Source organism: Muntiacus reevesi, chromosome 12 (assembly GCF_963930625.1).
Source record: "Muntiacus reevesi chromosome 12, mMunRee1.1, whole genome shotgun sequence".
NCBI lineage: Eukaryota > Metazoa > Chordata > Mammalia > Artiodactyla > Cervidae > Muntiacus > Muntiacus reevesi.
In genome coordinates this window covers 77,069,268-77,089,883 of record NC_089260.1, presented here as the reverse complement: position 1 = coordinate 77,089,883, position 20,616 = coordinate 77,069,268, and the positions used below count along the sequence as shown (strand labels likewise).

The following is a 20,616-nucleotide window of genomic DNA, read 5'->3' as shown; positions in this document are numbered from 1 at the left end:
CTCAGACCCAAGGAGACAGTGCTCCACAGCCAGTGCTCCAGAGCCCAGCTCCCTGGAACCTTCCAGGTAAAAAAGGACTCTCTTCTCTAAATGCTGAGTCTTCAATTCATGCTTTGAAACACCGAAAAGCAAACAGTGAAAACCAAGCAAAAGTGGGAAAACCACAATGACTGTTGGAGACGTTTGGCACCTCTCACCAAGAAATTAAAGATTGAGAAGAAAAAAATAGAGATGTTTACGGCCTGAATAGCAAGTTTTAGAGCATGCTCTAAAAATATAAATAAAACTTTATATTAAATACACACAAACAATGTTGAATGCCTGACTATTAGGCCAAAAGAAAAATCTCAAGAAACACTTAGAAGCAGAAATACACCTGGCCAGATTCAATGCAATAAAATTACAAGCCCACGGTAGCCACAAAAGGCTAATAACCTAGAAAATTATAAACATCCAAGTCACTGGGTTCTCGACATCCAGGCAAAGGTAGCTGATCTACATGGGGAGAAGAGTGTTTACAGAGAACGGTGGTGGGACAACAGGACATCGACGTGCAAAATACTGAGCCTGAACCCACACCTCACGTTAAACAAAATTAACTCAAGATGGATCACAGACCTTGTGTAAAACTTCCAGAAGCAACCATGGGGGAACACATTTGTGACTTTGCGTAAAGAAAGGATTTACTAGTTACAACACCAGAAGCAAGAGCTATAAATAAAAACCCAATAACGTGGACTTCTAAAATATTAGCACTTTCGCTTTTTGAAATACAATGTTAAGAAAATAAACACCTATGATGCAACAGATTTTTCAGAAAATATTTACAAACCATAAATCTGATAAGGCACTTGAATCTAAAATATATGAAGAGCACTTCTGTCCTGAAGAAGAAAGGGAACAGCCCAACTCCAAAGGAGGTAAAAGCTGTGAGCAGGCACGTAAACACATGGATGCCAGTATCACTGGTCACGGGCATGCCAGCCTGTCACAGTAGCTGGAAAATGAGACACACAGCACCAACCTAACCCCACGTGCCAACAGGGCTGCTGCCGGGGCCGCGAGATGGCACAGCTACTTTTGAAAACCGTCTGGAAGCTTCTTATGAAATTAAACATCTCAGCATCTCACAGCAGCTGCTTACACAGGGGGACAAACGCACGCCCTGCAGAAACCTGCACCCACACTTTCACGGATGCTTTATTCACACCTGCCACGCGGCTAGCAGACTGGCACACCCCCAGAGCACCCCTCAGCAGTCAGACGACAAACCATGGGTCCAAGAGACAACACGCGATGATGGAGCAGAGGGACGGCATGCCTTACCTCAGCCTCGGGGGGCAGCGCGCACTGCTGCACGACGTACTCGACCATGGCCTTGCCGCCAGGCTGCTCCAGGTAGCCGTGGTGGGCCATGGCGCTGACCACCTGCACCACTGCTCGCTTCACCTGCCCGGAGCAGGGGGCGCAGGAAGGGGCCTCAGAGGGGCACTGGATGCAGCACGACGGCCCAGCAGGGGCGGGCATCTCACCTCCTCCCTGCCTGCACCCCCTGCCTTCCCCCAGCCCAGCACCCATCTCTGGGGCCCTCCCCCTGTCCTGGTCACACCTCTCCTCCCCAGACCCCAGGTCACACGTGTGTCCTGAGTGACCACAGGCTGATGGGTCTGGAGGGACTGAGTCACGTGGCAGCCTGAGGGCCCCTAGGCTGGGTGCTTCTGGCCACCAACACTGCAGACAAGCGCCAGGCCCCTCTGAGGGTGGCACAGGGCACAAAGGCCCTGAAACAGATACAGCCTCGGTGATTTGGGCTCCAGTCCCCATGAACGGGGTGGAGGATGAGCACAAAGGCTAGGGCAGTCCCGGGAAGGGGACCCACTGCCACTGAGCCCCAGCAGGGGGGGCCAGCCCCGCCCTCAGCTCTGGGGTCACCACCAAACCGTGGATATCCTGCCAGAGTCCAGGCTCCTGTTCCCTGGGGCTTCCACTGCACCAAGTTGTCTAGCCCTGTGACTCAGGTAGGGCATCAGGCCACCCGAAGGGCTGGATGCCGAGATTTGCATGACGGAGGCCTGACAGAGACCCCCAACACAAGGCTGGGGCTTCCCTGGGCAGCCCTCCGTGCGAGCCAGCACAGCGCTGCCCACGGCTCCACAGGGCCAGGACGGGGGCTCCGAGTGAGAGCCCAGGCCGCCCCACAGGCGTCTCTGTGGCTGACACTTGCCTAGGTCTTTTTGGTGTAACGACTCTTGAGTTCTGGGGGGTTCTTCTAGAGAACGATCAAGCCCCAAGGTGGTCTTGAGGACTGCTTCCTAGCTTCACGCCTGGTTAACGTATCAGGAGGAAGTCGGGGGCCCGACTTCCAGACATGCAGCTCAGCAGACACCCAGGCCTGCACGCACGCGCCGAGGCCTGGTGTGGTGAGGCGGCAGCTGCCTGTCAGCGGTGGCCGTGCCGCCTGTCACTCACTGTGCAGGGCCGCGCTAAGCTGCCCACTGACCCACCTTGTTGTTGGTGTCCAGAAGAGGGAGCTTCATGGAGGAGAGAATGAAGGGTTTCTTAACTGCCATCTGAGTAGCTGCAAGAAACCAACGGGGGGCTCAGTCTGCCTGCCGATGGGCAGAGGCCGGGCAGCCTTTCTACCACAACGGGGGCCAAGCCTGTGCTGCGGGGCCCTGGCCTCAGTGCGGCCCTCTGCGTGGGTGGGGAGAAGGCCACCTAAGCACAGGCCCACCCATCTCTCTCCGAGGGAAAAATGACTTTTTTCAGCAAATGACATTATTTTATCCAATTAAGAAGTGAGGAGGTTGGAAGTTCAGGGCAGCAGAGCTGAGTCAGGGGTCCCAGGTTCAAGTGTGGGGTGAGGGCACCTCCAAGGTCATCAGAATCTTAGCACCACTCCCGGCTCCTGGCTCCAACCTGAAGGCCTGATGTAGCCACGGCCACCGTTTAGCAACCAAGACACACACACACACACACACAAATTCAGGTGTGAAAACCATTCAGGCTTACTGCTGATTAAAACTGCTTTAAAGCAAGAAACCTGAACTCTCCTATCCAGTTGTGAGGAAATCTTCAGACACATGGAAGCCAGGGACTTTCCACAGAACTGGCCTCCACTCCTCCCAAGGTCCACATCTAAGAGACAGCAGAGCGAGCTGTGCCCACGGCCAGGCCTCCACACTGAGGGGCCGCTGCCATGGATGGCTGCAGGTGGGGGGGTCGGCAGGACTCAGCCCCCAGCCCCCCACGCTGAGGCGCCACGGCCCGCCGTCTACAGCCTCTGCCAAGGGCAAACAGCAGTGACGGACAACCTGCTGGGAGGCACGCAGCACCACTGCTGCAACTCTTCAAAAAGTAGGGAGCTTTGCAAAGTAGGCAGTTGGGGAAAGCATTTCAATAGCTCAAAGCAAAACGCTCCTTTTCATCCTGAAGATGGACAAGGCGGGCCTATCCCATCTCCATTCCACAAGGCACTCACCCGCCGCGTTGATGACGTGCCTCAGGACCTGCAGGGTGCCCACACGGGTCCTCTCGTTGCTGGTGTCCAGCTTGGGCAGCAGGAAGGCCAGCAGGCGGTCCGGCGAGCAGCAGGCTGCGGGCAAGTGCTCATCAAGACCGTCTTGCTCCCTGCTGGCTGTCTGCACCCCCCAGGCCCAGCGGGGAGGACGGACATCAGGGTGGTGAGCCCTGGATGAGACCGAGGGCACCACCCGCGTACCCAGTACAGTGAAGCAACGCAGCACCTCCTTCCGGTTGCTCGTCACCAGCGGGCTGGACGACTCCACGGGCACGCAGATCTGTCCGGGACAGAGGACACAGTCAGCGGCTGCTGGGGCTGGAGAGGGATGTCTTAAGATTCCTGGAAGCTGCAGGTCCTCGGGCATGCTCACCTGGTTGTAGGAACCCCTGCCTGTGCCCAGACATGCTTTCAGGCCCTGCAGGCAGGGTGGGGAGGAATGCAGGACACACAGCTGGCCCTCCTCCTACACCCCACCCTACCCACAGGCAGCCAGGAGAACAAACTCCCCAGACACATTTCCTGATGAGAAAGGAGACAGCTCCCCACTTTCTCGGGTAGGACACGCGAGCACAAAAAACACTGGAGTCTGTCCGTCCAAACCGAGACAGAAAGGGAGCTGCCCTGGCAGGAGTATGGGCAGAGGCTGCAGGCGGCTGCGCCCCTGGTTCCCACTGTACCTCTGTGGGCAACACTCGGGCTGAGCTTTGGGTGGCACCCCTGTCCCCACTCAGCCCCCAAGGTCACAACAATGGACCTGCAGGGCCTCTGGGCAAAGGGCTCTGAGGGTACCCTTGGGAAAACCCAGCCTCCCAACCAGGAGGGAGCCGTGGTGCAGTGACCACAGGCGCCACTTCAGCCTGGCCCTGCCAGTTCCCAGGGGACTGCAGCAGGTGGAGCAGGTGCAGGCAGGGCTGCCAGGCTGGCTCCAGGTCCCCAAGGCCCTGTTGCCCGCTCCTGGGGTCACTCAGCGACCCACGGAGTGCCTCCACCAGGGCCGGGGGCCAGTGAGGGGGCAGTTTGGAAGCAGATGCTCTGACCCGCCCCAGGGAGCCTGCGGAAGATGCGTGAGGTGCTCAGAACTCCACAGTGACTGGAGCGCAAACTGCTGCTGAGTCCAGGCGCTAAGGTTTGCACTGGTCAGTTAAAAGGCGATAGATCAGAGAGAGAACTAGTGACAAGGGCAGTCACCTGGAGAAAAGATAAAACTAGCTTTTCACTCTTCCTCTAAAATACACTCCAGATGATTAAACAGTATAGGGGAAATGAGAGAACCTAAAAACTCACTGCAGAATTGAAAAACCTTTTCTAAGTACAGCAAAATCTGACTGTATAAAGAAAGATAAATGATGGCTTTAAAAAATTAAATAATGTTCCATGGCAAAAAAATATCATAAACAGAGCCACAGATAACAACAAAGCAGAAACAAATATCTACATACATGACACAAGACTATAAATAACTGCTACAGAACAATATGAAAAAAAAACCAAAACCCTAAAATCAACAGAAAAACAAAAGACATGAATGGAAAACACTAAGAAAAGGATATATCACACTTTTCTAGCTTCTCAGCTTTTCCACAAATATTCCCCTTTCAAACCCCAACCCCTCCCCACAGATTACACTGTTTTTAGTTTCAGGCCATCACTTTCTATTAAGTAAATAATACTCTATCTCTCATTTTTTCCTCACTCTTTCCCCAAGTTGAGATCTTAGGCATTCTTCGCTAGGTTAATTTACAATTAAGTTTCTGTTGCTACTGTAAACACTTTTCTTTTTTTTTTTTTTTTTGGTACTTTCTAGCTGGTCACCACTGATGGGGGAAAATACTCTTGATTTTTACAGGTTGGTCTTGTAACTGGCAGCCTTGCTGAACAGAGTTCTAGGACTTGTAAATAGATTCAGTTCTTGTACGAATGAAATTCTAGATGAGTGCATCAACCATCCAGAACAAATATCTGCTAGGAGCAGACATGGCGGGGGTCAGAACAAGGCAACCCTGCCCTCAGGCCTCTGCCACCTCGCTGGGCATGGGGAGCAGTGGCCTGACAGGACGCAGGATTGGCAGGTGCCCAGGCGAAGGCAAACCACAGGTCTGTTCTGGATCCTTCCCTTCTGCTTCTCTCCTCACAGGATTCACCCCAAGCCCTGCTGACAAGTGAGTGGGGCCCTGTCCTGCTCTGGACGGTAAGCGAAGGTGGTCGCTCCTTTCCATTGTGATGCAAGCTGTATCCATCACATGTATGATGCAGGCTGATGGATCAGGTATTTAAAATTTACCAAGAGAAGCTCCTTTCCCATCCTGGTTGCTAAGAGTTTCAATGACAAGTAGGTGCTGAACTTCTTCAAAAGCTTTTACTGCATCGCTGAGATCAGAGAGAACCTTCCCACAGCCTCTCCCACTGGGCCCCGTGTGTGGCGAGTATGGGGTGGGCAGCCAACTCTCCTCTGCACAGACCCTCATGCCAGCTCTCCCGCGGGTGCCCAGAACTCTTCTGTGTGGTCCTGACTTGGAGTCAAGACCAGTCCCACAGAACCTGTCAGGCAGCTCCAGATCCTTTTCTCATTTCCAAGCCCACCTGTGTGAGGTGGAAATGAGCTATCCCTCAAAAGTCTAGAAGAGGCAATCTGAACACCACTGGGTCCCAGGTTTGTTTTCAGAAAGGAAGGGCCTGGAATGCAGTCTCCTTTTCCCTCCTGGTTTAGTCAAATTTTCTATTTCTCTTCTACCAATTGTGACATTTTTAGACATTTCTAGGCATCTATCCACTTCATAGTTTTTCAGGTTCATTACAGCCGAGGAGCCCCCTGAGGCCCTTGCTCCAGCAGAGCCTTCAGGCCCTCCCCTTGCCGGCCTCAGCTGTCAAGGCGGCTCCTTTGCTCCGCCTGAGCCCTGACCCTTGGGGACCTGCAGGCAGCGCAGACGCTCCCCCTGCCTGCTGGCCGCCCCTCCTCTCCTGCCCCCGTGCGTGCGGCTGTCCTGTGCCCCACTGCCTGAGTCAGTCTACCCCCAAGGGCTGCACCCAGAAGACTTGGGAAGCCTGCAGAGGTCCACCTGGCTGGACCCCCACCCTGAGTCTTGCTCCCTGGGCCCCTCAACAGGCACCCCCATAGCAGGACAACAGCGCCCGGCCCCAGCCTGCTCACAAACCCCTCCAGTGGCCCACCTGAGCGTGCAGAGCGGCCAGGAGAGAGTCGAGCTGGATGTCCAGCGTGCGGCTGCCCAAGCTCACGGCTGCCTCCAGGATCTGGCCGAGGCTCTGCAGGGAGGGGCAGACCGTCAGGACCTCCTCGCCCTCAGCCCCATCCCACCTGGCTGAGGGCGCCTCCCAGCAGGACACCACCCTGGGGCTGGAGTGAGGAGGCAGCGGTGCCAGGAAGGGGGTCTGGCTCTCCAGTTCCACCCATGGCCCTCACTGAGGCCGACAGCCCACCAGGGCCTCACCCACTGAGGCCCGCAGCTGCACTGTGCGCACCTTGGACACGTGGACGGTCTCGGCGTGCTTCTTGTAGAGGGTGAGCACCCCAGGCAGCAGCTTGGGGAGCTGCTCCTCCAGCTTCTCACTGGGGAGCAGGTGGCTCATGGGCCCCAGGGCCTCCACCACTGCGAGCCGCAGCTGGAGGAGGCAGGGACACCAGTCAGTGGTGGGGGGGACAAGGGCAGGAAGTCCTCCACCACGGACCTAGAGCACAGGCTCCTACAAGGTGAAGGGAGTGGGCCGGGGGAGAAGTCAGTGCAGCCAGGCCCCTCCCTAATGTGTGGAGGCCCCAAGGTGGGGGTGGGGCCTCAGCAAAGCAGCCCAACGCTGCGAGGACCTGCAGGGGAGAACCCACAACACAAGACTTGGCGTGGGCAGGTGGACACAAGTCTCTACCGAGATCCTGAGGGATGGCAGAAGGGCCCAGGGGTCTGCGGCAAGACCTCCAGGTTGGGAAGGGAGAGGGCAGTCAGCTGGTGTGGCCACTAGTCCCCACCCACAGAGCATACCTTCGCTTCCCGGCTCTGTAGCCACTGGTGGAAAAGGATGTCATAAGCACCAAAGATGTCTGAGGCGAAGGCGTCCTTTCTGACCGTGGGGTCTGGGGCTTGGTCCAGGTTGGCCAGGTACTCCAGGGTGCTCTCACTGAAGCGCTGCAGAGCTGCGGTGACCCCAGCGGTGAGAAGGCAGGCATGGTCACGCTGGCTCTCAGGCAACCCCTCTAACATCCCATGCCCGCCTACGAGATACCCTCCTGAGCAGCCTGGTGAGGCTCAGGACTACAGGGTGGGGCAAGGGTGAAGGGTCCCCTGACTCTCGTCCTTCCCAGAACCCAGAACACGACTTTTCTAGAAATTCAGTCTCTGCAGATACACTAAGTTAAGACGAGGTCATGGTGGGGTGGGGTGGGGTGGGCCCTAACCCACCAGGACCCTGTCCTCCTAAGAACAGAGACAGACATAGTGATGACAGAGGCAGACGCTGCAGTGACACAACCTCAAGCCCAGATGCCCAGATCGATGGGCACCTCCAGACACCACGGGAGCCTGGAAGGACTCTGTCCAGAGTCACAGAGGTGCGCGGCCCTGACAACAGCCTGCCCTCAGACACTGGCCTTCTAAGCTGTAGAAGACAGCCCCGTTGTCTTAAGCCCCTGATTTGTGGTTCTGTGTCACAGTGGACACCAGTACATGACCAACCTCCCCCAAATGCCCCCAGGCCACCACGCCCACCTGCTCTGGTCTGTGGTGCCCACCTCTCCCCTCACAGACACACATACCAAATGCTTTCAAGGACTGCTGTCCAAGATGGCGTGGGACCCCCAGGACACATTCAGGAAGACCTGGGTGTGTGAGGCTGGGTGGGGGTGCGGTGCTGAAGGTGGGGAGCACCAGTCTGGGGGGGATGTGTCCATGCAAGGGATGGTGCCGTGGATGCTCAGGCAGGGAAGCCGGGGGACCCACTTAGGTGTAGAACTGTTGAGTGGTCAGCAGGGCCTGGACTGTGGGTCACGTGAGACGATGGGACCACAAATAGTCTGAGGCCAGAACCTGGCCATGCAGCTACACTGAGGCCTGGGCAGTGCAGGAGAGGAGAACCAGACGGCTGGCAGGGGTGTTGGCTCACAGCTGGCCCCGGGGCAAGAGCCCACCCCAGGATCTTGACTGACAGGATCACGTGCTCCAGCTCATGACCTCTGACCTGGACCACTTGCAAGGCTAATTTCTCAGCTTGGGTTTTGCAGCCCAACCCTCAGTCTACAGGAAGGCAGTTATGGTCACAAGCACTAGAGAGAGAACATACACGACCTCCTGGAGCTTACAGCGGGAGGTTTGTATCTGGCTGTCCTCCCACTGAGGATGCCTTCAATGGGGAGGGGGTCTGCGTAGGTGGGCCCTGGTCCCTGCCTGCCACCCCAACCCCTGCGTCCACCTATTCTTGCTCCTTGAGTTGCTCAATCAGGCTGCTGGTCAAGCTGACCAGGGCTTCAAGGTACCCTGTGTGGGAAGGGCTTTCAGGATAACAGGACATTACGTGGCTTGAAGTGGAACCCCCCTCACCCCCGGCCCCGAGTTTCTTACCAAGTTTGTGCTTTTAATCAAGGACACACGTGCCTCATGTAAACGAGTCACTCAGGCCCTTCCCCCAGCCTGATTTTCCTTATTCCAGAAGCAAACACAGGGTTTGGGCCTCTCTCTCCACACACGTGTGTGCAGTGTTCCCCACGTACCCCAGGCCGGGACCAGCCCGATCCATCCACCCCTCCAAACCCAAGTGGCTCTGAGCCCACCACTCCCTCCATGAGCAGCTGTGTCCTGAGTTAAGGACTGTCTGGTGTTTGAGTCCCCTTATTCTCAGGCCAAAGTCACTGCAGCAACCTCCACACCTCTTGCCACATATCCTGAGGCTCTCCCAGTCTCACCACATGGGCCACACCCTTCCGGATCCTGGCTTCTCAAGGGACATGTTTACATCTTCTTGCTCAGCAAGCCTCCAGGCAGGGTGCTGATTCTCAGGGATGCCTTCCGCTGGAGCTTTCTAGCACTCTCCCTCAAGCAGAAGGCAAGCCCTCGGCCTTCTCCTGGACCACCTGTCCCGCAGAAGCTTCCTGAAGCAGGAGTGGGGAGGGCCTCTCCACCTGGGACAGCTCCCACAATGCCCCCCCGCCCCGCCCCCTCCACTTTCTCCATTCCTTCTATCCAAGGTGATTATAGAAGACTGGCTTCATGGCTTCACTTGCTAAATCTTTTCTTTCTCTTCTGTTTTTCACATACTTGCATTTTGGCTCCATTTTCTAGAGGATTTCCTCAACACTTCCATTTCTACCTTCCATTTTCATCATGTCGCTAATTCCCAAAAGCTTTATTGCATTGTCCAAATGTAGCTTCTTCATAGCAACGTGCTTCTGTTTCATGAATGCATCTTTTCTCATCTCAACGAAATATCAACCAGATTTCCCTTCCTGTCTGTTTTCCCCTCCCTCTCCTGTCTGCTTCCCCTAGTCTCCCTTTCTGTTTACTTTGCTGCTGCCTCTCTCATCAGACTTTCCCGGTGGGTGGTGAGCTGTGGTTTCCTGCCAGCGCTGGCAGTGTGTCCAGGCCAGCTGAGCACCTGTTGTCTGGGCCCTGTCCACCCACCTCTGGGGTCCTCCTCCCCACCCTCCCCCTGCCAGGCTGCAGCGTCCTGCAAGCTGGACAAGAACCTCTGAGTGCACACACACTCCTGTTCTGGGCCCCATGGCCCACTTGGGCCACCTTCCTGCACAGTGAACACAATCTGCCTAGAATCGGAGACTGCCTGGAAGGACAAGAGGTCCCAGTCCTCTTGTGGCCCACTCAGGCTGCGGATGGGCTGACGTGGACGCTCCTGGCCTGACTGAGGCTGCTCCAGTGGTCAGGACCATGCTTCTCTCAACTGCAGACCTGAAGCACTGTCTGTGGCAAGGCGCACACACCTCAGTCAGAGGACAGCTACAGGCAGTGTCTGCTGGCCCACCTGGCCCTTCACATGGCATGGCAGCCAGGTGAACACTGTAGGCCTGCAGCCTGTGAGGGGCAGGGCCTTCTGCACAGGACTCTGCAAGTCCTGGCGCGATGCCAGCACTTCCCAGGGCAGCTGCCGGGCCAGGGACCAGCCCTCAGCTCTAACACAGGCTCTCCTTCTCCCTCCCAGCCAGGATGAGTGCTGTCCTTGGAGCTCTTTTCCCCCAGCCCCCACAGCTCTCCCCAGTCCCTTCTGTGTCCCCCCAGCTGGGATGTGTACTGTCCTTGGAGCTCTTTGCCCCCCCGCTCCCCCAAGCTCTGCCTCGGTCCTCTCTGCGTCCTGCCCCTGCACTCTGAGCTCAGCAACGATTCCCACCCAGCTGCTCAGGGATCCTGTCACCAGTTCCCTTTTCAGCAGAAACCAGGTCAAAGAGGGTTTCAGCCTATGTGGGAGGGGCCCTCAAGAGGAAGGCGTGGAACAGAGAGAACAGGAATGTAGGGGCTCTGAGGGGCTAGAGCTCTTCCTAGAGTCCCGGAGAGCTGGGGAACCTGAACCCAAAACCACCATGAACAGGTGGGCTGCAGCCCAAAGCTCTAGGCCCCAGATAGGAAAGTCCCCTGGTGTACACAGAACAGGCAGCTTCACTGGGACCCCTCTGCAAACACCAACTCTGCTTGGCTACCAGCCTCCCAACCCCTGCCTCGGTGTGGCCATAGCCTAACCACGTCCCTCTAGCCTGGCCATGGGGGTGGAAGCCCAGGACCTCTAATAGCCTGGCGATTAAAAAGGGTCTTTAGGGCTTCCCTGGTGCTCCAGTGGTTAAGAATTCATGTTCCAACGCAGGGGACTTGGGTTTGATCCCTGGTCCAGGAAGACCCTACATGCCTCGGGGGAACTAAGCCTGTGCGCCACAACTAGTGAAGCTGGGGTACCTAGAGCCCATGTTCGACAAGAGAAGCCGCCATAATAAAGAGTAGCCCCTACTCTGCATAGCTAGAGAAAGCCCTCGCCAGCAACAAAGACCCAGCAAAAGCAAAAATGCGTGCATGCATGCTAAGTTGCTCAGTCATGTCTGACTTTTTGTGACCCTATGGATTGTAGCCCACCAGGCTCCTCTGGCCACGGGATTCTCCAGGCAAGAATGCTGGAGTAGGTTGCCGTGGGGATCAAACCCACAGTGACAGGTGGGTTCTTTACCACTAGTGCCACCTGGGAAGCCCACAACCAAAAATAAACTATTTTAAAAAGGGGATCCTGTCTTCATGGGACCTCATGGGCCTAGGTGTTCCCACTCCCTCCCCTCGGTAGTAGCTGTCTTCCTGAGACTGGAGGGGACGCTAGGGACACCAGGAAGCCGAGGGACAAGAGCTGTGTGCAGGCCACTAGAAGAGAGAGGCCAGGCTTCCTCAGGCCCCATGTTTCAAGACCATCTGCTCCCTATAGGAGTGCCCTCCTGCCCATCAGGAGTCATGCCATGAGGCACTGCCCATGGCACACAGAGGGTGGGAGAGTGAACACTCCCAGGATACCCAGGGAAATATCACTCTGCCAGAACGAGCAGGGAGAGAAGTGGGAAGAAGCTGCAGCTCTGGTCAGTCTCCTCCTGCCCCCCATTAAGTGTCCAGGGCTCAGGGGAGTACAGTGTAAGGTCCTGGTCGGGGGGGGGCCCAACAGCAAAGAAAAGCTGCCAGACAGCAGAGGTCAGGTCTCTACCTGCAGCAGTGCCCGCTGAGCCCCCATCTGCATCACCCTTCCTCAAATTGTCCCACCCTCCTCCTGCAGCCTGAAGGTCCCCTGGCCCCCCACAAAGGAGCACTGGAAACAAAGACCCCCCCAACAGTGGGCAGACCGCACCCACCCACCACCCCACAGAGGCCCTGTCTTACCACAGCAGAACACCACTTTCATTGAGTCATGTTTGGCTGCACCCAGCATGGGCAGCATGGTGCTGAGGATGGACGTCAGGAAGGGCACCATGCCAAACACTGCAAGAAGGGGTGCGTCACAGAGGCCCACGGCCACCCCGACCTCACCACACAACTTGAGCTCTCTCTGCACAGCCTGGGGCGCGTGGTGGAGCAACTGGGACCCAAGGAACCGAGATGCCAACCTCAGAACCTCTGAGCGTGCAAGCAGAGGGGCGGGGCCGCCACCTACCATTGGAGATGGAGAGGCTGGCGAGTGTGTGCACGGTGCAGGGATGCGGCAGGAGCCCAGGCTGGAACTTGCTCAGCAGCTCCTCCATCACGCTGCTGATGAACCGCCTCCCCACCGCCACCAGGACGCTGCTGGCGGCTTGCTGCCAATCAGAGACCAGCTCCTGTTCCCAAAGACCTCAACTGACACCCTGACCAAAGGAGGCAGACCTCACCCACCCTGAAGGTGCCCAGGAGGAAAACTGGACACTCTGCCTTCAGTTCCATTGGAGGACAGGCCGCCAGTGTTCAGCACGCTCTGGGGCTGCTGTGAGCAGGGCCCCAGGCTGAGCCTCGAGCCCATGCACACTCGAGTCAGGCCCTGGTGCTCCTACATTCGCCCTGAGAGCTTGGGAGCACTGCTTTCCACTTCAGTTTCCATCTGAGATGGTGGGGTGACCCACCCCACCCCACAAGGGCAGTCAGCACACAGGACCAACAGGCCAAACCCAAGGCAGCCACACATAAACCCATGTTCTCAATGCACTCGGGAAGAAAACAGCTCCCTGTCCCAGCCAGGGGCGGGTCAGCCAGGTCAGGGCAGGTATTCCCCACACCTTCACTTTGGTCATCTCATTAGAGGCCAGGAGGATGATGGCCCTGGCCATGTCCTTGTCCAACTCGCCGATGTGATTGCTCACGACTGTCTCCATAGCCCGTAGGACCATCGTCCGGTATGGATGCGCTAGCTGTAGAGAGAGATGGTGGAGGAAGGACCGGGACTCCCTTGTCTCTCATGGCTCCTCCCTGAGCTCAGGAATGAGCTCCCTACACTGGGACAGTGGTGGGGGTGGGGGCAGGGGCAGGATGGGGCCCTGCCGGAGAGGAGGGGTCATCAAACTGGCTCAGGAGCCCAGGGGCCCCGTCAGGACTCAACTGTCCAACTCTGAAATGGCAGCTGACAGATGAGAGCCCGAAACTCAAACAAAGAGAAAGACGGTCTTTTGAGACTGCAAGTCTAACTCCTAGGAATGAGTCTAAACCATGCACTGTGGAAACAAATTCTGTCCCACTACAGGGAGACAGGAGTGTCACAGAACCCTGCAGTCGGACCAGGAGAGGTGGAGCTGGCACAGCTCTTGGTGCAGTCTCAGCAGGGCCGACCAGTGGCGTCTATGGTTGGGCAGGGAGCAGAGGCCCAGGCTCGCTGGGCGAGGCCCTGTCCCAGGTGCGACACAGCAGCCCCTTTCTCACTAGCTGGGTAGGTGAGAGGAATGGTGGACTGGGCCTGTGCAAGGGCAACCAGACACTACAATGCCGACCACCCAGTCCCCCACAACAGGACCGACCCACAGGACAGAGTGGGTCACCTATGCTGGACTTGCCGCCTCAAGGGGGCCTGGACTTGCCGGTGTGACTTTCCACCCACAGCAACTTGGCTGCATACTTCAGACCCACTGGGGCCACTGCCCTGCAGGCCCCACCCCTCACCGAAGGCCCCATTCCCACCACAGGCCCCGCCCCTCGCCACGAACCCCGCCCCGCAGGCCTCTCCCCACAGGCCTCACCCCATCCTCGAGGAGCAATAAATACCTTTTCGTGCAGCCGCAGGTGCTCCTCACAGGCGCTGAGCACCTCCGCTGGCTGCGACTCTCCGAGGGTGCACAGGGCGCCACATACCTGCTCCTGCACCCGAGGGTCCTTGTCAGTGATGGCGTCCAGCAGGATGGTGGACAGCCCTACAGTGACAAAGTCCGATGGCAGGGTCAGGCCTGGCCCCGGCCCACCGCCTGGCTCAGCCTCTGAGGACTCAGCCTCACTGGCCCAGCCTCTGCAGCCTCAGGCGCACACACCGCCCCCTCTGTCCACCGTGCCGGCCGGGGTCTCTGGGACCCACTGGCCACCTGCTCTGAGGTTGCTCTGGCCACCTCTACCCCGGCCTTCCAACCCAGGCCATATTTTCTCCACATCTCCAGCCTGGCTGGATCCGAGCTCCTATAAAAAGCAGGCAGTGTGGGCTCAGCCCCACGAAGCGGCTCCAGGAGGACCTCTGGCCCACACTCTGCCCTGGACCATGCCCTGGCAAAGAGCTGGCCCTGGCTGCAGGTACAGTGGCCAGTCAGAGTGAACGCTGGCCCTGGGACTTTTGTAGGCAAGGAGGAAGGCACAGGGACTCTCCCCCATGGAGCACAAAGCCACTGTGCCAGGCAAACGCTGTCCCCACACCAGACTGAGCCAGTGTCGGCAGAGATGAGAGCTTCCTTTTCTTTTTTTTTTTTCTTTTTCTTTTTTTTTTCTTTTCTTTTCTAATGAAGCCTTAAAGAAAGTGTGTTCAAGCAGCGGTCACTCCTCCCAAGTGCATTTCCTTAGAAATCCGCAGCATGCCGTGGAGGCCAGCCAAGGGGCCCACACTCACTCTTCACGTAGGTCTCGCTCATCACTGTGACTCCGGCTTCTTCTCGCCTCCTGGTGTGAACATGGACGCCTCTCTTCAGACCTGGAATCACCAGACGTGCAACATTTAAGTCAGTGGCCTCCTCAGTTTATGAGCAGTTAGTGTGTTTGTGTAAAACACAAGATCGGAAAGGGTTTGTCTGGGAGACAGTCTCTGCCACACTCTGGCTGAGTGGTGCGCAGAGGACAGGTGGTACCCGCTCCACCCAGCAGCCGGCAGCCCCGCCGCCAAGTGCTTGGCCCACAGGGGCTCGTCCTGGCTGGCCTGCAGAGGGGGCCAGGCCAAGCGTGACCACCACCTCCATTGACAGCATCTTCCTTCATCTGTGCACATAAGGCCTCGTGCCACTGACAGACTGTGCAGAAAGGGACACCCCTCCCTGAGGGCCAAGAACAACAGCCTTCGTCACTGCGTGGCCAGGACCCCTCACTTCCTGTTGGCTGAACAAGACTGGACAGGCAGCTCAGGGATCTGGTGGGCTCTCTGGTGTCTGAAACCAACCATCCAGACAGCTCACGGGATTTGAGAGTTGCAGCTTTCAAACATCATGTGCCTCAAAGCACCACTTGCAACAGACAGACCCAAAGAATAAAGCCCATGGAATACGCAAGTGCCTCTGCACTTCCCCACGCGGTCACAGGCTCCGACAACCGGTATGGGACTGCTTTCTCACACTGGGGTCCTCTATTTTCTGGGCACCACCTTCATTCCTGGGCACTGCCCATCCAGAAAAGGGTGCGGGTAGAGGAAGCAAAGGAGACAGGCCACCTCCTGCTCCTGAGCTCATTGGCTGTGGCCACTCATTGGCTGTGGCCACTGGGAAGGGGCAGTGAGAGGTGTCTGACGAGTGGGGGGACTACAGCAGGTGAGAATTCTAGATCGAGAAGGCACCCTGGTTCTAGGCATTCACCCATCCCACCGTGCAATGAAAGAAAAGATGCATGTTTTAAAAGAACAAGACCACAAGGGCACTAGAACACAAGAACAGATAAAATTAGCAGACCAGACACTTCCGGGAATCTCAGGCAGACAGAAGGCAGATGGAGAAGACTGGTTTGAGGCTGGTGGCATCAGCAAGGTGTTTCCCCTCTTTTCCTGGAAAGCATCTAAAAATAACAAGGAAAACAAGAAATAAAAACACATATTCCATTAACAGCAGAGCGAGGAGGTAGCAAAACCCCCCATCCTGCAAAGGTGAAGGGTTGAAAATGCCACAGCTGTCAGGCAGGTATGAAGGTGCTGGCCGCAGGCTCCACAAAGAGCCATAAGGACTCTTCTCAGAGGCAGGCACCCCTGCACATGGAACTCACTTCCTGAGGTCTCTAGGCCAGTCTGGGTAATGAGCACACAGCCCGCTCCTGATGCAGGGGCTTCGCCTGTGAAAAGCTACAGCTGCCCATCTCCATGGCCTCAGAGAAGATGGGTTGAACAGCTCCAGCTCCACAGTTTGGAGCATCCTTCATACAAATGCAGACAGCTCGAGCAGAAGCACACACATACATAAGGGACATCAGCTCCCAGCCTGCCTGGGAGGAATGGACCTATTTGCCATCTCAACCCAAACAACTAAAAAACTGAATGAAACACATGGAACCAGAGTTCTCAGGCTGATGGGCATCAGGAATAAAGGGTGGGAAAGCCTGTGATCATGTCAGCTCATCACCTGAAGGGCACGTCCAGCTGAGGACATGTAGAGCGGCCTGGGAACAACTTGGGATGCCTGGGTCTTGCTGGAGTCCACAGGGTCCAGTACCAGGTAGAACCTCAGAGGCCTGCAGAGGGTCCCCAATCACTCAGCTGATTTACTGGCCAGCACAGGGGCAGAAAAATAATGTCCCCAAGGATGCCCATGTTCCCATGCTTAGCACAGGAGTGTTACTTAGCTGGCAAAAGGGACTTAGCAGATGGGGTCAAGGGCACAGACCTTGAGGTGAGGAACTACCCTGGATTATGTGAGTGAGACCCGCCTTAGTTCTTAAGAGCGAAGAACTTTTCTCAACTGCATCAGAGACAGGAGGAGAAGAAGGGAGGAAACAAAGAAAGCACGGGAACAACCCACCTGACCTACTGCACAGATGGGGCGGGAGGCCAGAGATGACCCAAGGCATGGGAGGAGTCACCCAAAATGACTCGCAGAAACAATCCCTGCGGCTTGCAATGAGCCAGGCGACGGCCTCTCCTGGCAGCAGGGGAATATCACAACTCTCAGAGCACTGGGAAGGGCACTCAGGAGGGTTTCAACTCAATAAAGAAGTAAAACTAGGGCGTTCCCTAGGGGCCCAGTGGTGAGGATCCCAGGTTCTCACTGCCATGGCCCAGGGTCAATATCTGGTTGGGGAACTGAGATCCTGCAAGTCAAGCCATGCAGCCAAAAAAGGAAAAAGAAGAAAAAGGTAAAATGCCATTCTGGTTTCACCTACCAAAGCTAAAAGCAAGACCTGAAAGGATCAGACCGTTCCCAAGTAACTTAGACCAGCCCAGCACAAAGCTTGAGAATAACAAGAGGAACACAAAACACCATGCACCAACAAACAAATAAAAGAAAGAAAAATAACAGTGTCTGGCATCCAATCAAAAATGACCAGGCACGCAAAGAGGCAAGAAAAGTGAAAGTGAAAGTGAAGTCGCTCAGTCGTCTTTGACTCTTTTCGGGCCAGTAGACTGTAGCCTACCAGGCTCCTCCCTCCATGGGATTCTCCAGGCAAGAATACTGGAGTGGGTTGCCATTTCCTTCTCCAGGGGATCTTCCTGACTCAGGAATCGAATCCGGGTTTCCCGCAGGCAGACGCTTTAACCTCTGAGACACCAAGGAAGCCCTACACAACCCAAATTTGCTGTATGGCTAAGAAACTCAAACAGGGGCTCTGTAGCCCCTAGAGGGGTGGGATGGGGACGGAGATGGGAGGGAGGTTCAAAAGGGAGGGGATATATGTATACCTATGGCTCATTCAGGTTGAGGTTTGACGGAAAACAACAAAATTCTGTAAAGCAATTATCCTTCAATAAAAAAATAAATTAAAAAAAACAACACACAACCCATAATGAGGGTGAGTCAGTCAATAGACACTGACCTGGAAATGGTGCAGAGGAAAGAATTACCAGATAAGACATTTAGATTACAACTGTATTTTATATATTCTAGAAACCACAGGAAACACTAAGTATGTTAACATAGAGAGGCTAAAGTAAAAGAATGGGAGAAGAAAAATGAGGCTGACAATAATCACAAAAAAGCTGGAGGGGCTTCCCTGGTAGTCCACTGGTTAAGAATCCACCTGCCAATGCAGGGGACACAGGTTCGGTCCCTGGTCTGGGAAGATCCCACATGCCTCAGGGCAGTTAAGCCTGTGCAACACAACTCCTGAACCTGTGTGCTGCAGCTACTGAAGCCCACATATCCTAGAGTCCGAGCTCTGCAAAAAGAGAAGCCACTGCAATGAGAAGCCTGCACACCACAAATCTAGAGTAGCCCCTGCTCGCAGCAAATCGAGAAAGCCCATGCACAACAGTGAAGACCCAGTGCAGCCAAAAATATATAAATAAATAATTTTTTAAAGCTGGAGTTGACTATATTAATATTAGATAAAGTAGACTTCAGAGACATAACAATTTTTTTTAATTAAATCGCTTTTTATTTGGAAAAGTGTATGTTTAATAACTGACTTCCTACTGGTTCAATCAACATTTTGCAAGCACTTGTACACATCCAATAAAATATTTCTGAAGCTTGTGCTTGGTAATCAATCTGCTTTTCTCATTCTCCAGAATGATTTAAAATCTTAACTCATTTTAAGAGTTTTAAATGGTTCCTGCCGAGGTCCAGCCTCGGCATGATCCAGGGGGTACCCTCAGGATGAACGGCGTTGGCGAGAAAAAGAAGACACGTGAGACCAGCCTTGATAGGGCCAGGTCTCCGAGGGAGAGAGAGAGAGAAAGAGAGAAAGAGAGAGAGTGACCAGACGGGGGGTGCAGCAGAGTCTGGCAATGCTTTACTTTTTACCGTAGCTTTTATACCCTAAGTTAGTACATTTCTAAGGGGAAGATAGTTTAACATTACATCAGCTTGTTCTTCACGAAACCAGGGTGTTCTCTGCATACTTCTTTGTTTATGAGGGTCTTGTCCATTATCTTCTGGCCTTGGGGCCTATTAACATTTTATGCAAGTCAGGTGAATGTAAATCTATTTTCTGTTTCTATGGTGACCTTAACTGAAAGGTAGCAGTCTCATAGGGCAACAGTACAAGTAGAAGTATAACCTTGTTAACACAAAAATTAATCCTTCTGCAGAAGTTGTCAGTTGCATTTATCTAAGAAGTTTACCCCACACTGACTCTGCGACTTTGGTGAGGCAGCTTCTGCCTAGCACTCCTGGCTGACAATTAACAACCATTTCATTGTTACCACACTAGGGCTAAGTTCTTATTTCTCTAGATCTTTAACTATATTAACAATGGTTTCTATAACACAACCTTAGCACATTAAAAGCAAAAACACAGCAAGCAAAACACAGCAAGCAAACATCAACTCAATAACCACCTTTAGAATAATTTTTCTTATGTTTTCTAATAGGACTCCTTCACCCCTCAAAAATGCTCTATGTCTATTACGGCTTTTATACAATCAGGTTCTTTATGCTATTTTATGATTAGGGTATTATAAGCAATCATGCATATTAGTACCAAGGGCATAAAGGCATTTGCCAAACAAACTAAAATACCAGCAAAGGAGTTTAAATTAAAACACTCCTTTCACCCTGGATAATCTCATAAAATACCACCACCTGGGAAACTTATTGATTAAAGTTCTAAATTGATTCTTATTTGGGAAGAGATCGGGGAAGGCCTTCTGCCTGTGTCACAGAAATTAGGGAGTAGTCTACTGAAGCAAGCATCAGAAAAACAGATATCATCTTTAAGGTGAGTGCCGGGGGCAGCTTTTCAGAAACCCTGAAAACCTGATCCGCCTTGCCCGTTAGGTTTTCTCCCTCATGACCTTGTCATGGGTGGGATCTTGTGTGCACTGGCAGCTGCCCAGAATGATTCACCATGATGCAGCATTCTGCAAATGAGACTATGCTGGTCTCCCTACAAGGAGGCTTGGCCACCAGAAGCTGTCCTGGACCCTCTGAAACCTCCACTACAGGAAAGGTCCTCTCCTCCACTTTCCTAATCAACTTCTCCAGGTGGTAATCACTTTCCTGTCAACTAGAGTAAGATCCTCATGGGTTCCCTAAGTCTTTCTTCACCCTTACTCATCTCTATATTCACTACTCCTATTTTCTACAGTCAGACAATGGAAACTGTATCATTGCTGTTGGTAGATAAGTAGGTCTTGAATTCATTTTGCAAACAAGACCTGTTCTATCTACCTTTTCATTTAGGAGACTAAAAGCAGAGTCAGCTTGACTTCAAGGACTCTATTTTCTTAGCAGAGGCATAACAATTCTAAACATTTATTACGCACCTAATAACAGAGCTTTAAAATACACAAAGTCAAAACTAAAAAAATTCAAGGAGAAATAAACAAATGCAAAATACAAC

General features: G+C 54.3%; 1 protein-coding gene and 1 non-coding gene across 10 annotated transcripts in view; both read right to left on the bottom strand.

The window, feature by feature from the left end:
* The window catches only part of MROH1 (maestro heat like repeat family member 1), a 52,580-nt gene that overhangs the window by 20,076 nt on the left and 11,888 nt on the right, over positions 1-20,616 (bottom strand). For 8 of the 9 annotated variants that reach the window (XM_065903521.1, XM_065903530.1, XM_065903528.1 and 5 more), the window contains exons 2-14: positions 16,080-16,182; positions 15,038-15,118; positions 14,215-14,360; positions 13,239-13,370; positions 12,644-12,806; positions 12,373-12,471; positions 7,513-7,664; positions 7,001-7,141; positions 6,692-6,784; positions 3,722-3,800; positions 3,482-3,595; positions 2,505-2,578; positions 1,327-1,449 (exon numbers count right to left, since the gene is read on the bottom strand). In XM_065903521.1, the coding sequence (XP_065759593.1) occupies positions 1,327-1,449; positions 2,505-2,578; positions 3,482-3,595; positions 3,722-3,800; positions 6,692-6,784; positions 7,001-7,141; positions 7,513-7,664; positions 12,373-12,471; positions 12,644-12,806; positions 13,239-13,370; positions 14,215-14,360; positions 15,038-15,059 (1,338 nt within the window). In that variant the 5' untranslated portion in view covers positions 15,060-15,118; positions 16,080-16,182. The remainder of the gene's footprint in view (positions 1-1,326; positions 1,450-2,504; positions 2,579-3,481; positions 3,596-3,721; positions 3,801-6,691; positions 6,785-7,000; positions 7,142-7,512; positions 7,665-12,372; positions 12,472-12,643; positions 12,807-13,238; positions 13,371-14,214; positions 14,361-15,037; positions 15,119-16,079; positions 16,183-20,616) is intronic. The other variant, XM_065903526.1, reaches the window with a different exon arrangement.
* Positions 20,385-20,507, bottom strand: LOC136145310 (small Cajal body-specific RNA 15). The gene has a single exon (XR_010658753.1). It is a non-coding gene; the product is annotated as a small Cajal body-specific RNA 15 (non-coding RNA).